The sequence below is a fragment of the Microcebus murinus genome, chromosome 32 (genome assembly GCF_040939455.1).
Source record: "Microcebus murinus isolate Inina chromosome 32, M.murinus_Inina_mat1.0, whole genome shotgun sequence".
NCBI classification, from domain to species: domain Eukaryota; kingdom Metazoa; phylum Chordata; class Mammalia; order Primates; family Cheirogaleidae; genus Microcebus; species Microcebus murinus.
Window position 1 is genome coordinate 2,819,643 of NC_134135.1, and position 16,255 is coordinate 2,835,897.

The 16,255-nt window shown below is 44.3% G+C and overlaps 1 protein-coding gene across 2 annotated transcripts; it reads right to left on the bottom strand.

Moving 5' to 3' along the window:
• Positions 1 to 4,307: 4,307 nt before the first annotated feature.
• On the bottom strand, positions 4,308 to 9,947 carry LOC105874746 (T cell-interacting, activating receptor on myeloid cells 1). Of its 2 annotated transcripts, none has more exons than XM_075999014.1 (5): positions 9,788 to 9,947; positions 6,775 to 6,810; positions 6,349 to 6,639; positions 5,752 to 6,003; positions 4,308 to 4,454 (listed from the first exon to the last, which is right to left on the bottom strand). In XM_075999014.1, the coding sequence occupies exons 1-5, from the start codon at positions 9,819 to 9,821 to the stop codon at positions 4,333 to 4,335; spliced, it is 735 nt and encodes a 244-aa protein (XP_075855129.1). In that variant the 5' UTR covers positions 9,822 to 9,947; the 3' UTR covers positions 4,308 to 4,332. The 2 variants fall into 2 exon arrangements, with proteins under 2 accessions (XP_075855129.1, XP_012626326.2); XM_012770872.3 differs by having other exon boundaries at positions 5,752 to 6,048; positions 9,788 to 9,945.
• Positions 9,948 to 16,255: the final 6,308 nt, after the last annotated feature.

Sequence of the window (16,255 nt, forward strand, 5' to 3'; positions counted from 1 at the left end):
ATTAGTGCTATCCCTTTTGGTTTCCCGTTAAACAACTGAAGCCCCCCTCACTGCGGAAGAAGAGAAAGAGCAGCCCAAGCTCACCCTTTCAAGCACCCTTGCGTGAGGAGGGTGGGAAGTGATGCGCCCCCTGGCGGAGAATCTGTGTATAGAGTTCCGCAGAAACCATGTTCCTCCTCTTCCTCCCCTAACCTCGGGTCTGTCCTTCACCCACCACCCGCACAGCCCACAGCTGCGGGGGAGAACGATGGCATAGACCTGCTGGCCCTTAACACTTTTCCGTGCAACCTGGGTTCCCGGCTCCAGGACGGATGATGGCTTTGCTCTCCCTGCATTCCTCACCTGGGACAGAGGATAGAACCCTTTGGGAGGGTCACACGTGAAGCAGTGAGGGAGGAGGGGACACCCGCTTGGCCAGCCAGGTGGTGGGGGGGTGGCAGATGTTGCCCCACGTCCCAAAATGTCCCTCTACAAGTGAATAAAGTTCGATACATCTGTACTGTGCAATGCTGCCTAGTGACAGATAAAAAGTAAAACACCATTCGTGCACACAACAACTTGGATGGAACTCAAGGGCATTTTACTTAGCGAAAAAAATCCACTCTCAAAAACTCACATGCTGTCTGATCCCATTAATATAACAGTCTCAAAATGACAAAATTTTAGAGATGGAGAACAAATTAGTGGGTGCCAGGGTTGAGGAATAAGAAGGTGCGTGTGACCGTAGAAGTTGAGAATGAGGGAGACCTTTGTGGGGAAGGGCAGGACCAGTAGGTTCACTGTGCTGGTGGTGACCTTGGGATGAGACAACACAGAACCGTACGCACACATCGTACCAATGTCGACTGGGTGTTGACATTGCAATGGAAGTATGATGTGACCATCAGGAGAAACTGGGTCAAGGGTATGAGGGACTTCCCTATCCTCCTTTTGCAACTTTCTGTGAATCTATAATAATCTCAAAATAAAAAGTTAAAAAATGGTATCTGATGGAAGAGAAAAAAACCACAGTCTAAAATAGACATGGGTAGTCACGCATTAGGGAGCGGGAGCGTCACTAAATGTGTTTCCATGAGCCAGCAAGGTGGAGACCGCAGCCAGAGGTCGTGGTAGAGAAACCAACGAGGGGTGTTTTGGTTTTCCTCACCCAGATTGACTATCAGTCCAGAGCTCTGTCTGTCCTGACTACTCTTGACCAGATAGCAGCTGAAGGGTCTATTCTCAGCAGAAGCCATGAGGTTTGCTGATTGGAGGGAGGGACAGAAAAGCCCTCCTCACGCCTGAGAGTACCAGGAACAGCCGTTCCAAGAGGGCCAGCCACACGACACCCAGCCCAGGGGAAGCCCCAGGTCTCCCCAGCACCATGAAGAATGCAGAGGACAAAACCAGACAGGGGCTGCAGCCCTGACCTCAGATTTCACAGTTACAAAAGGGGGATCTCAACTGTAACGATGTGAGAAGAAACAAGACCCATCAATCATGATGAAAGCCAACACAATGGGCCCTCCCGTTAGGACAGGGGCTCCATTCATCGTCTGTGGCTAACGAATCTCACTTGCTCTGTAAACCTGGCTGTCTTTCCTCAATAAACTTTGTTTCATGCTTGCGAAAAGAAAAGAAAAGAAAAGAAAAGAAAAGAAAAGAAAAGAAAAGAAAAGAAAAGAAAAGAAAAGAAAAGAAAAGAAAAGAAAAGAAAAGAAAAGAAAAGAAAAGAAAAGAAAAGAAAAAGAAAACCAGCACGATGAAAGGAAATAAATAAAATGAAGGACTTACATCTAAGAGAATTGTGTCTATTATGACCAGAAATTAATTTTGATAAGCACATACTCAGAGTTATAAGAAAGGACATAATAGTTCTAAAGTAAGAATGAGTATTTATGAAAGAGAGGGATATTATTAGCAAGAAACCACAACGGATCTTAAAAAATGGAAATGTAACTTCCTGTGACGGGCGGGTTTCACTTGGCCCAGGGTCCTCCAGCCTCATCCATGTTGTTGCAAATGACCGATTTTCCTCTTGTTAAAGGTTGACAGTCTTCCACTGTGTGTATAATATATACCACACTTTGTTTCTTTTTTATTGATGCATAATAGATGTGCCTAGTTTTGGAGTATGTGTGATAATTTGATACATTCATATAATTTGTAAAGATCAAATCGGTGTACTTGGGATGTTCATCACCTTAAATATTTGTCTTTTCTTTGTGCTAGAACTATGTGAGTTCTTCCCTTCTAATTATTTTGAAATATGCAACAGATTATTATAAACTGTAGTCACCTGACTGATTTCTCTAACACTAGGTCTTATTTCTTCTATCAAACTGTATGTTTGTCCTCATTAATCAGCTTCTGCTTATCCCTCTGGCTTCCCTACCCTTGCTGGCCTCCGGTAACCACCGACCTATGCTCCATCTTGATGAGATCCACTTTTTTAGCTCCCACATACGAGTAAGACCGTGCAGAGTCTGTCTTTCAGTGCTTGGTGTATTTCACTGAACTTTATGACCTCCAGTTCCACCCTGTTGCTGCAAATGACAAGATTTCATTCTTCTGGGTGAAGAGTATTCCATTCTTATATGTACCTCATTTTCTTTATCCTTTCATCGGCTGATGAACACTTAGATTGATTCAATGGCTTGAAATAGCCAATTTAAAATAAATAAATAAATGCAAATATATAAAATGCAAATTTTATACCTGCACCAGAAATACTGGATACCGCTCAAGGGCAAATGGATGCCATGGAATGGACTGGAATGTTCCAAAATTATGTAAAACACCAGGAAAATGTGAAATAAAATTTAAAACATGCATATGATAAGTACATAAATTCAAATACTTGACTAATTGCTTGTCCAGAAGCACAAAATAGGGAGAGTAGAAGGGAAGCAATATAAATATTATACAGCAGGGATCCTCAAACTTTTTAAACAGGGGGCCAGCTCACTATCCCTCAGACCATTGGAGGGCTGGACTATAGTTTTAAAAAACTATGGGCCAGGTGTGGTGGCTCACGCCTGTAATCCTAGCATTCTGGGAGGCTGAGACGGGTGGATTGCTCGAGGTCAGAAGTTTGAAACCAGCCTGAACAAGAGCGAGACCCTGTCTCTACTATAAATAGAAAGAAATTAATTGGCCAACTAATGTATATATAGAAAAAATTAGCCGGGCATGGTGGCGCATGCCTGTAGTCCCAGCTACTGGGGAGACTGAGGCAGGAGGATTGCTTGAGCCCAGGAGTTTGAGGTTGCTGTGAGTGAGGCTGACGCCACGGCACTCACTCTAGCCTGGGCAACACAGTGAGACTCTGTCTCAAAAAAATAAAAAATAAAAAAACTATGAACAAATTCCTATGCACACTGCACATATCTTATTTTGAAGTAAAAAAACAAACAGGCAAAAGCACCTGCATGTGGCCCGCGGGCTGTAGTTGGAGGACGCCTGTTATACAGGAAGCTTCCTCCACTTCCAAATGAAGAAAGTGTCCCCTGCAGCTGAGAGTGGACCTGCTCCCCAGCCTGACTCTGAAGTTGTGAGTATTTATTCAAGCGCACAAAAGCGTATTAGACGAGTCTCGTGTCCAGTTCTGTCCTCTGGCCCAGGCGGGAAGGACAGGAAGAAGAAAACCGTCCTTGAGCAGAACCCGACGGAGCCGAGGATGCAGGTCGCACAGGACGCTGTTAAGGGTCAGCCAGTCTAACTTTCCATTCCCCGGGCACTGTGGGGTCTCTGGGTAGGGGAGGGCAGATCTGAGGTTAGGGGGAGGAGGGAGAGGAGGAACATTGTTTCTCCCGGCCTCCAAACGCAGGTTCTCAACGGGGGGGTGGGGGGTGGTGGGGGGGGCACCGTCTAGGGAAGCTTGGAAAGACGTGATAGCCGTTGCTGTTTTTCTTGTTCCACAATGATTGGGGCTTCAACTGATGTTTATAATGAGGGCGCAAAATACACGCTAAAAGTTCCTAAGATGAACAGGATAGTCTCATAGAGTAAAGAAATATCCTCCCTAAAATGCCATTTGTGCCCACGTTGAGAGACTCGGGAAGCCCCCAAGGGCGGTCTGGTGGTTAGAGTGCGACCGCACACTGAAAAGAGAAGTGCTCATGTTCGCAGTAGCCGAGGTTGGGAATGGGAAGAATGTTCCTGGCGAAAAGCAATGTTAAATGCCTGAGGCGATGGATACCCCAGTCACCCTGATTTGATTAATTCACATTGGATGCGTGTATCAAAACATCACATGCACCCTATAAAGACACACAACTATTATGGACCCATAATAATTAAAAATATAAAGAAAAAAACAAAGAAAGAAAAAGAAAAGAGCAGCAGTGCGATTTATCTCGGTCCCTGTGGGGGCGCCGTGTGGCTGTACCAGGCTTCGGCCAGGAAGGCCCCCACGATCACCATGACCACGGCAGCCAGACACAGCCGGACCAGGTTTCCCGTGGTGTAATCGCCTGGCAAAAGGAAAGAGAGAAAGGCTTAAGCATTGACCATAAAAGAGTGTCCCTCCTTCTCAAAGGGATCTGCCAAGTCCGACAGTCATTTGCTCACTTGCACTTCCTGGCCACTGACCAGCTGTATCTTCGTTAAAGTTACAATCACCGAAAACAAAATGCTGGGTTTTGTCAGAGTTGACTGGTCTGTCCATCACCTTTTCTTTTTTTTGTTTTTTGAGACAGAGTCTCACTCTGTTGCCCAGGCTAGAGTGAGTGCCGTGGCGTCAGCCTCGCTCACAGCAACCTCAAACTCCTGGGCTCAAGTGATCCTCCTGCCTCAGCCTCCCGAGTAGCTGGGACCACAAGCATGCGCCACCATACTCAGCTAATTTTATATATATATATATATTTTTTTTTTTAGTTGTCCAGATAATTTCTTTCTATTTTTAGTAGAGACGGGGTCTCGCTCTTGCTCAGGCTGGTCTTGAACTCCTGAGCTCAAACAATCCACCCACCTCGGCCTCCCAGAGTGCAGCGATTACAGGCGTGAGCCACCGCGCCCGGCCATCACCTTTCCTTTATGTTCTCTATTCTTTCATTTCATTGTTCTTCATCTCATTTCTACCTTCCTACATTTCCTATTTCCCTTTTCCAACATGCACTTGGAATCAGGCTTGTTTGCAACATGGAAGACCTAAGGAGCTCCCCAGAGCACTGAAATCCAGCACCCTCTTCCCGCTGCCAGATTCAACTTCACGCGGGCAACGGGCTTTCAAAGGAGCTGGGGCTCAGCATCTTAGCCTTGGGGCGTTGCGTAGCTCAGCTTCACTCAGGAAGAGACTGAGGCTGGCTTTGGTTCTGGCTCCTCTAGAGAAGCCCGTGTTTATCACACTGACCGCCATATTAGAAAAAAATTTGTTTTCCTTGGGGCCACGGTGTTTTATTATGAAAATAGAATTAAAAACTTCAAAACCAAAACGATGCTTTCTAATTGAATGAAAAATGTGTTCTTTTTTATTGTCTTCCGTGCATGAGTTACATGCAACTTGAAAAATAGATCTTGCAGCTCCCCAGGTGAACAGATGCTTTGAGTTACACATGCTTGTAGTCCCAGCTACTTGGGAGGCTGAAGCAGGAGGATCGCTTGAGTCCGGGAGTTTGAGGTTGCTGTGAGCTAGGCTGACGCCACGGCACTCACTCTAGCCTGGGCAACAAAGTGAGACTCTGTCTCCAAAAAAAAAAAAAAAATAATAATAATAGCAGAACAAATGCTCTTCCATTAGAAAAACTTCCCCTAAATCGTGCAAAACCTTACCCATCACCCAGATTTCAAGATGGTTGCTGGGCTGTGAGGCCAAGAAAGGAGCCCTCGTCTGGTAGTACACACAGCTGTAGCTCCCGGCGTCACCGACTGCCAGGTCCTGAAGGGAGAACTGGGCCCTGTTCTGTTCGGGGCTCCGCAGCTGCATGGGGGCGGAAGCCCCCGCCTTCAGCAGAGCGAACATCGTGGGCTGAGTCGTAGCGTCTGGCTTCTCGCACTGAAGAGTCAAGTTTCCTCTTGCAAATACTTTATGATTTTGGTGGGTTTTGAGGGAAGGTTTAGGTAAGTGTCCTGTAAGAGAAGTTGGGCTCTGGGGTCCTGAGGGTCCCCTTGGGTCCCGCACTCACCCTGGCTCTCCCGGCGGGGGTTCCCGTGGAGGGAAGGAGGTTACAACCACCTGATCTCTCCCTCTTGCCACTCGACTCCAGGAAAGAGATGTTTCCTCCTCCAAGTCCCGGATAAAACCCAGCTCTTCAATTCTGCTCCTGTCTCTGTCTCGCCATCCCCAACTACTCTGGAGACGGGACCCCTTTTCTTCCTCTCCCCCGTCCCAGGGATCGCCACCGTCATTCCAAGGCGCCCCCTCCTCACCTGTGACCAACAGCAGAAGGACGTCGCTGGGCTGTGACCTTGTGTCGGGGGACGCCTGTCTGTAGTATTCGCAGGTGTACTCTCCCGCGTTTCTGATTTGGAGGTCAGCGAGGTGAAATTCGCCCGGGCCCTCTGGGGAACCAGGTGACTGCGGCAGCTCCAGAGCAGCCCCTCCCTTTCTGAGAGCAAAGTGCACGCCCCTGGCGGGAGTCCAGCATCGCAGGGTCACGTTGCTGCCGGCTGGGGCCACCGAGCTGGGCCAGGCACCGAGGGAGGGCTTGGGCAGGGACCCTGGAAGGACGCAGAGCCCGGCCGGGTCTGGCTCGCTCACCTGCTCTCAGGACCCATTTAAAGAAAGGGGAGGGAAAGGGGGGAGGGGAATTTGGGATGAGGGACCAAGGAGGGCTTAATCGAAGAAATACCCACCTTGTTCAGTTACGTTTCTTTGATCAGCACAGAACCCTGTAAAAGAATCATCATGAGACACAAGCACCTGCCCGGAGGCAGCATATTAGTCCCGCCCTGAGCCCTGGGGACACCCCAGAGGCTCCTGCTGAGGACGGACCCCTGGAGGTCGGGCACTGGGAGTCCTCATTGTCCCCACGCTGGAGTGTGGCTGTGGCTCCTGTCTCAGCCCCTCCGCTGTCCTCACAGAGATTTGCCAGAAGCACTGCAGGCTGCTCTCGCCGGGAGCTCCAGGCCCTCCCTTGGCTGTGTGACAGTCCACAAATCCTTCTACCCTCATCTTTATCCTGAACCACTCTTGGTCTTACCATTTCTGGGAGAGCCCGTGATTTGTTTTGTACCACGCTAACCGTGGGGAGTTGGGGGAAGCCTGAGGACTCAGGCGACCTAGTGTCACTCCTGACCTTGTGGAAGGCTCTAAGTGGCCATCGGGAGTCTCCTGAGAGTGTCATCTGGGATAGGGTGACCGGGAACCATCCCCGGGAATAAAGGCTACTTGGAGCCTTGAGTGACATCAATTAAAACAGAAACCATTTGCTCGTAAAATCTTTTTTTTCTTTTTTTTTGAGACAGTCTCTCGCTTTGTTGTCCAGGCTAGAGTGAGTGCCATGGCGTCAGCCTAGCTCACAGCAACCTCAAACTCCTGGGCTCAAGCAATCCTCCTGCCTCAGCCTCCCGAGTAGCTGGGACTACAGGCATGCGCCACCATGCCCGGCTGATTTTTTCTATATCTATTAGTTGGCCAATTAATTTCTTTCTATTTATAGTAGAGACGGGGTCTTGCTCTTGCTCAGGCTGGTTTCAAACTCCTGACCTCAAGCAATCCGCCCGCCTCCGCCTCCCAGAGTGCTAGGATTACAGGCGTGAGCCACCGCGCCCGGCCTGCTCGTAAAATCCTAACGGAGTTTATAAAGTTTCTGCACCTGGCACTGCGGGAGACACGTGGTGCCGTCAGCCTGCGGCACCTGGAGGTGCTCTTTGCCGTCCGCTCAGCATCCCCGCGCCTGCGCAGCTCCCGGCACGCAGCGGGACTTCAACAAATGTGCACTGACCAACTGGCGAGTCGCCCCAGTGCAAGCGTGGCTCAGAGAGATGTCACCCGAATGGTAAAAGATGCAAACTTATAATAACGTTCTTTATTCCTCCCGCCGGTCGACCAGCCCTAAGAAATGAGAGCCCTGTGGATTACCCTTGCGTGTAGGGATCAGAAAATATGGTGATGACAGAAATATGTCACTACGACCAAAGAAGGTAAGACCCACACGCTGTCCCTGTGAGTAGAAAACAGGCTTTCTTGGTACCTGCAAACAGGCGTCCTGAGGGGCACCCCTGTTCCACGCGTTTTGGACCACTCCTCTTATATCTCCTTAGAATTTTCCCCAGACCGTCATCTTCTCTCTCACCCTAAGGACATTTCCATTCTGAAGACCCCGTGCGAGCATCCCTCTCAATTCCTCATCATGACTCAGTGGAAACAGCAGTGACTTTGGAGCCAGGTGGGTCTGGGTTTGAATTGCAACTTTTCTGCTCATGCGTTGTGTGACCCTGGCCGGGAATCCTCAGCTCCGGGACTCAGAGTCCTCATGTGTCAATGTGGGCCTGATTCCTACCACGCAGGATTTTATTTTTAAGGACACAGTGTGGACTATGAACGATGGATGCTGCTATATGGAATGGTTTTAGGTGACGCAATGGCACAGTGGCATCGGAAAAATGTTACCTTTTCAAATCACTTTAATGTCTTTCATCATAAGGAGAAGAACTTTTAAGATTAGTGCTAGACTTTAGTACACACCTCTAACACTGGGTATTTAATGCCCTTTGTAATAAAGTAGTAGCCTCAGAAACTTGACCAGAAATGGCATGTAACTAGAATGCCCTAACATTTTCTTCCTTTTCATTGTATATATGGTTACATGAACCTTCTAATTTTGGTAAGTAACATTGAATTTTCTTTTAAATTTTGCTTTTTTGTTTGTTTGGTTTTTTTTGTTGTTGTGGTTTTTTTGTTTTTTTTTTTTGAGACAGTTGGAGTGCAGTGTTGTGATCATAGCTCACTGTAACCTTGAACTCTGGTACTCAAGCAATCCTCCCATCTCAGCCCCTCAAGTAGCTAGGACTACAGGTCCACACACCACTGCACCCAGCTAATTCTGAAATTTCTTTTGTAGAAACAAGGGTCTCACTATGTTGCCGAGGGTGGTCTCGAATTCCTGGCCTTACACAATCCTCCTGCCTTGGCCTCCCAAAGTGCTAGGATTACAGATGTGAGCACCATGTTTGGCCTAAATTTTTTTTTTATTTAGACTATTGATATGACATTTCAATCTTCAAACAAATACACTTATTTAAATAAAAATGTTGAGAAAATGAAAGTAAAATTTTAAGTAAATAAAGGAAAGGTAGGCCAGGCGAGGTGGCTCACGCCTGTAATCCTAGCACTCTGGGAGGCCGAGGTGGGAGGATTGCTCGGGGTCAGAAGTTCGAAACCAGCCTGAGCAAGAGTGAGACCCTGTGTCTCTACTATAAATAGAAAGAAATTAATTGGCCAACTAATATATATAGAAAAAATTAGCCGGGCATGGTGGCGCATGCCTATAGTCCCAGCTACTTGGGAGGCTGAGGCAGGAGGATCGCTTAAGCCCAGGAGTTTGAGGTTGCTGTGAGCTAGGCTGATGCCAGGGCACTCGCTCTAGCCTGGGCAACAAAGCGAGACTCTGTCTCAAAAAAAATAAAAAATAAATAAAAATAAAAATAAAGGAAAGGTGGTGTCAGCATATAGGACAGCTGTTGGATGCAGAATATGAATAAATATCTACATATTGAAAAACACTCGGTGGGTAAAATGTACACACAGCTTCCAGTAAGGTTCCTGGCGCACATGAAGCAATCAGTGAAGACAAGCCAACGTTATTATTTCTCTTTACAATCTTCAATGTACCCCTGCCCCAACGTACAGATCCAAGGGACTTACCGAAACAGAAGAAGGAAAGTAAATCAGGGATCATACTGGCCCTGCAGTCTGTTCCAAGGACCCTTCTTGAATTTTTAGTCACAAGAGGGACGACTGGTCATGTGGACAGTAATGTCTTTGCTCCAGCCCTTCTCTTCCTTCCTCTCACGTGACTTACAGGTTTTGTGTCACAACTACATTCAGGAAATGAGAAGTCAAAACCTTCTGCAGGTCTTAATTTATGCAAAATCTTTATCTGATCATAGTCAAATTAAGGTCCCAAATTCTAACACATCTACATGAGCCAGAAATTCCTAAAGCCAGGATCTGAAGGATTCTGCCGACAGATGGAAAGCGGTTGATATAGATATATACACAATTTTGAGAATTCTCTGGCTAATAAAAAAGATGCTGGACAGTGGTATTGAATGAAGAAATCGATGTTAGCAATTTTTTTTTTTTTTGAGATAGAATCTCACTCTGTTGCCTGGCCTAGCATGCCGTGGCATCAGCCTAGCTCACAGCAACCTCAAACTCCTGGGCTCAAGTGACCCTCCTGCTTCAGCCTCCCAAGTAGCTGGGACTACAGGCATGCATCATGATGCCCAGCTAGTTTTTTCTATTTTTAGTAGGGATGGGGTCTCACTCTTGCTCAGGCTGATCTTGAATTCCTGAGCTCAAGAGATCCTCCTGCCTTAGTCTTGCAGAGTGCTAGAATCACAGGCATGAGCCACTGTGCCCAGCCTAGTGAATATTTTTGAATGGCTATTAAATATGAGGTGCATCTCTAAAATAAATGTGCAGAGAATGAGCAAGATTGTGCTTCGTGCATTTAAAAACAGATTTAGTCTACAGTTACATTCTTGTTAAGCTTTTGCTTTAAATTGGAAAATATGACATAGTTGTTAGTAAGTCAGGCATGTATATTATCAATAGGGTGAACTCTAAAAGAATTGTACAAGAAACAAAGCAGAGGTAAAAATAATAGAGAAGTTAAAATGACATACTACAGATAATTGAATAATTTTTTAAAACAAAGAAGTTGGGAATAAGGAAACATAAAAGAGATGGACAAATTGAATAGCAAGATCCTACAGTATTGGTAATTGCATTACATGTACATGGATCAAAAATCCAATTAAAAGACTATATATATATTTTTAAAATCTCAATGCTGTTTTGTTTTCAGGATAAACACTTTAAGCACATAAGAGCTGAAAGAAAAAAGGTACAAAAATATATGCCATACAAACACCAGGCAAAGAAAGCTGACATGGTAAATTAATATCACATTAAGTAGACTTTAAGGCAAGAAATATTATTAGATATGAAGATAAATATTTCTTAATGATAAAATATTCAATTCAAGAGAAATACACAATAATCATAACTTTGTATGTGCCTAATAATATATGTATAATACCCATAAAAATTAATAATTATAAAGGAATAAAACCTATAATCATATCTTGGATTTTTACACACTTTTCTCAATATATTTTTAAAAGTTAAAAAAAAAGAAAGAATAGAAAAAAAGTAAATAAAATACCATTTTGTTCTATCCATTTGATAAACTTTTTTAAAGCTAAAGTCTAATATTGGATAGAATTTTAGAAAATGGCACATGCATAATCAGTTTTTAAACTGATAAATCAATGCTGGTTACTAAATGGCAACTAGGTTATAAAGCTCAACTCCCAATCTGCAAATGTTTATAGCTTTCCACTTGGGAAATTAACTCTCAGTAGTTTACCCTAAGGAATAATCAAGGACATCCAAAAGATCTACCAGTCATTCATTTTAGTTACTTTTATAGTAGCAAATAAATTGGAAACAATACTAATATTAATGATCAGAAGGAGGAGGTTGATTTGTTACAAGTTCCATAGAGTGAAATACTATGTAACAATTTAAACCATTTTGAGGAAGCAATTTATAACCATGCTGTGAAAAAGTACTCATTGTCATGAAACACTATTTAAAGGTATTGGTATATGACAATTAGCATAACAGTTCAGGAGATAGAATATGAATCATAACAGGAGAATATATCTCTCTCAGGAATTTTTTTCTTATTTACCACTTCCAAATATTTTCAAAAAAGGTTAGCATTAAAAAATGTTAACCACTTTATTAAGGTATGATTAACATGTAAAAAGCTGCATATATTTAAGTACACAATCCGGTGAATTTGGGGATAGATATACACCCATAAAAGTATCACCACCTTCAAAGGCATAGACATATTCACCACCTCCAAAAGCTTTCTCCAAACCTTTTATTATTAGTATTATCATTATTATTTTCCATGGTAAGAACAATTAACATTAAGATCTACCCTCTTAACAAATTTTAAGTATACAATCCAGTATTGTTAGCTATAGGCACCATACTGTATAGCAGGTGTCTAGAACTTATTTAAATATCTCGCATAACTAAAACTTTATACCTTCTGTCATGTCCCCATTTCCCTCTCTCTCTTGCCCCTGACAACCATCAGCCTACTTCTATGAGTTTAACTATTTTAGATTCCACATGTAAATGAGGTCATACAATATTTGTCTTTCTGTGTCTAGCTCATTTCACTTAGCATAATGTTCCACAGGTTCATCCAAGTTGTTGCAAGTGACAGAATTTCCTCCTTTTTAAATCCTGACTAACAACAGTCCATTGTATGCATACACCACGCTTTCTTGATCCATTCATCCATCGATGTATAACTAGGTTACTTCAGTATCTTGGCTATTGTGAATAATGCTGCAATGAAAAGTGCAGTGTGGGTATCTCTTTGAGTCACTGATTTCTATTCAGAAAGTGTGCCTTTGTAAATAAATATCTCTTTATTTGAAAATGTATTTTGCTGACTACAGCAGGTGGGTTTAAGTATGTAGGTTAAGGGATCAATTGCTAGATGATCTGAATTGCTCTGCGTAAAAATGAGTTAAGAAATTTGAAGTGGGGCTAAAATAGGAATCAGATGAGTGACACTAATGGAGCCAGGGACATGTGCACTGCACTGGGAACAGGAGGGACAAAATCAGCAGTGGGGTGTGCGATATAAAACTCTATCTCTTCTGTAAAATATTGAACAAAAATCTACATTGCTTTCTCATGATGTTCATGCAAATAAATTCTTTAGGAAAGTGAAGAGTTGGTGACTGTAACATCCTTTGTTAGGGCCTTCGGGAAATTAAGGTGATGTCAAGTACATCTTCTCAACTGGACAAAGAATCTCTCCTAGAAAACCTAGCAATATGCACCTATAGTAGCCTGATTTGTCCAAAATACCATAATTAAATCTACAGGGAGAATGATGTCTCAAAAAGAACTGTGGCTATGTATTCTACCAGATGGAATGGGCTGGAATCAAATATGTGGGAAACCCATCATGTTTCTGAGAGAGCTGCAATGGCAAAAGTGTGGCCAGCATGAACTTAAAGAGGCTCTGTAAAGACTTCTGGGGCCTAACTCTACAGGCAGAAAGCGAGCTGAGAAATCTGCTCATCCATCAAGAGGGACGTATTTTCCAGAGTCTCCTTCACAAGTGGACAAGGACGGGTGATAAAAGAAAGACATCTCAGAGGGAAAAGCCAAGACCTCTGGAGGAATTCCCAGTGGGCTGGGAATTCACTCCCGAGGAACAGAACTGATACCTTATCAAAGAACATTTCCACCCCTAGAGTAGCAGCATCTGCCCAGTGCGATTTCAAAATTGCTATGAGCCAGGGACTACTGTGTGCCTCCCATGGGGACTTCTCCCTTTCCAATGGGAGTGTTGAGGTTATCCACCCTTATTTTTCTACTTTGTAGTGGATGTGTGGAGACAGCTAACTTGTCTTTTCGGTTTGTAACTACTGGATCAAAAGGAGCCACATTCAGATTGGACAATGATCACTAGATCCTGGATTTAAAGCCTGATGCTATTATTGGATAAAAACTTTGGGGAGTTCTTGTTTGGGAATGAGCATACTTAGTACATGGAATATATATGAATAATTTGTGGCCAAAAAGTCATACTGCTATAGATTGCATTAATAGCCCTTGGGCTTTTGATTAAGCAGTGTTATTTGCTTTGGTCGATAGGATAAGATATAATATAGTGACAATGTTTTAGTTCCAACCTAAGTCCTTAGAGGCACTGCATGTTTTGATTCACATTCTTGTGCATCTTCTATCTCTAGGAGAAGAACCTGTGAGGGCTCACATACTGTTCGCAGGAGGAGGATGCAGAACATGTGGACAAGAGCCAAGCCACTCCGTCTGAAATGCAGATACAGCTAGGCAGAAATAAGCCAAGCTGAGAGAGATGGCACGTGGGTGTACATACATTCACACACACACTCCTGTTACTAGTTTTCATCGAACCTTGTGATTTCAAATCTTAATAAAAATTAAAACTCACTTTCCATTGGCAATTTGTTGGAAATTTAACTCTTCAGAAATCATACTAAAAAAAAGTCACTTGCAGGACAAGGTTGAGATTGAATTAGAAGGTGATGAGCCTACATGAGCCTGAGACCATGTGTCTTTCATGACAGAGTGGCCCAGACTTGGGATTTTTCTTCACTTTGTCTTCTTTTCCAACCTGAACCCCTTCAGTAATTTCAGTCCAATCTGAGGAACTGGATCTATTGTGCACTCTCAGAGAAGGTGTGAGAATCGACTCACCCATTACAGAGCTGTTGGCCAGGCATAGTTTGGCCTCAAGGGAAATCCCCAGTGGACACTAAATCCTACGAGAACCCCCCAGCTCCGCCTGCTGTTCCTAGGCAAGTGCAGAATGAGGTAGAGCCAGGAACGCCTGACAGCGTGAACAAAGGAGGTGGCCATGCAGAGCCTATGATCTATTTGAGTTCTGCACCAATATCTCAGCCGTTCGTTAATCATTGCATAATCCCTGACGAATTCAAATTAACCTAAGCACGGGAGGGAATGTTCCCAGCGATCTGTTCCAGATGAAAAGTATTTGGTAGAGAACTACACCTAGAAGAATATATTCAAGGAATATTTAACGTCGCTGCCAATCACCTCACTAAACTCTAATATTCATTGTTTCCTAAATCACTTTGAAATGTCCTTTATCCCCAGTGGTAACTGACCTCAGCTGCAACCATGGTATTAGGAATCTGCTGGTTTATGTAAGACACTAACATGTTTTGGGCAGACCTCTCTGGAAAGCATTTTCTTCATTTCTTTAAAAGTGAAACTCAAGCTTAACCACACAATCACACTCTTGGGAATTTACCCCAGAGCAATGACAGTGCGTGTTCACACACACGTCTGCACACCAGTGTTCACTGCAGCTTCACTTGTAACAGCCCCAGGCTGGAAACAACCCCAATGTCGTCCAGGGCTGGACGGACAAGCAAACGGCGGCACATCCACGCAATGAAACGCTCCTCAGCAGCAAAGAAGGAATGAACTGTTGATACACACAGCAACTTTTTTATTACTTGTATTTTCTTTTAAATGGTTTATTATGTATTGCTAGGTACTGAACCCTGCCAAAGTGCACAGTCAGGGGCATTGAGGACAGGAAAACAGGGAAAATGGGAGGCAAGGATCAGACAAGGAGAATTCCAGGGATTCTTTTATATTTTTTTTTTTTTTGAGACAGAGTCTCACTCTGTTGAGTTCACAGCAACCTCAAACTCCTGGGCTCAAGTGATCCTCCTGCCTTAGCCTCCAAGTAGCTGGGACTACAGGCATGTGCCACCATGCCCGGCTAATTTTTTTGTATATATATTAGTTGTCCAATTAATTTCTTTCTATTTATAGTAGAGACGGGGGTCTCGCTCTTGCTCAGGTTGGTTTCGAACTCCTGAACTCAAACGATCCACCTGCCTCGGCCTTCCAGAGAGCTAGGATTACAGGCGTGAGCCACCGCGCCCAGCCCATTTCTTTCTATTTTTAGTAGAGACGGGGTCTTGCTCTTGCTCAGGCTGGTCTCGAACCCCTGAGCTCAAGCAGTCCTCCCTCCTTGGCCTCCCAGAGTGCTAGGATTACAAGCGTGAGCCACTACACCCGGCCAGGATTCTTTTTCTTTAAAGTTTTGTTGAGTTATAATTGGTATAAAAATTACATATATTTAATGTATACATTGCATATGCTTGGACATATGCAGACACCCATGATGCTATCACCACAATCAAGGTGCCGAACATAGCTATCATATTTTTTTCATTTTCATTAACACACAATAATTTGAGTGAATCTCACAGGCATGGTGCGGAGTGAGAAGAGCCAAGCTCCAGGGCTGAGGTAATGTATGACCCCATTTATGTAAAATTCTCGAGGCGATAAAGATGCGGAGATGCAGAGCGGGTTAGAGAGAGATTACACAGAGGCGGCACGAGGGAGTCCCTGTGTGGTGGTGGGACGGTCTCTGCCTTGATTGTGGTGGTGGTTCTGTAAAGATATGCAGGGGATAAGATGTCAGAGAACTACACCCACAGACACGCCAAGAAAAGTAAAAAAAGAGAAACAGGT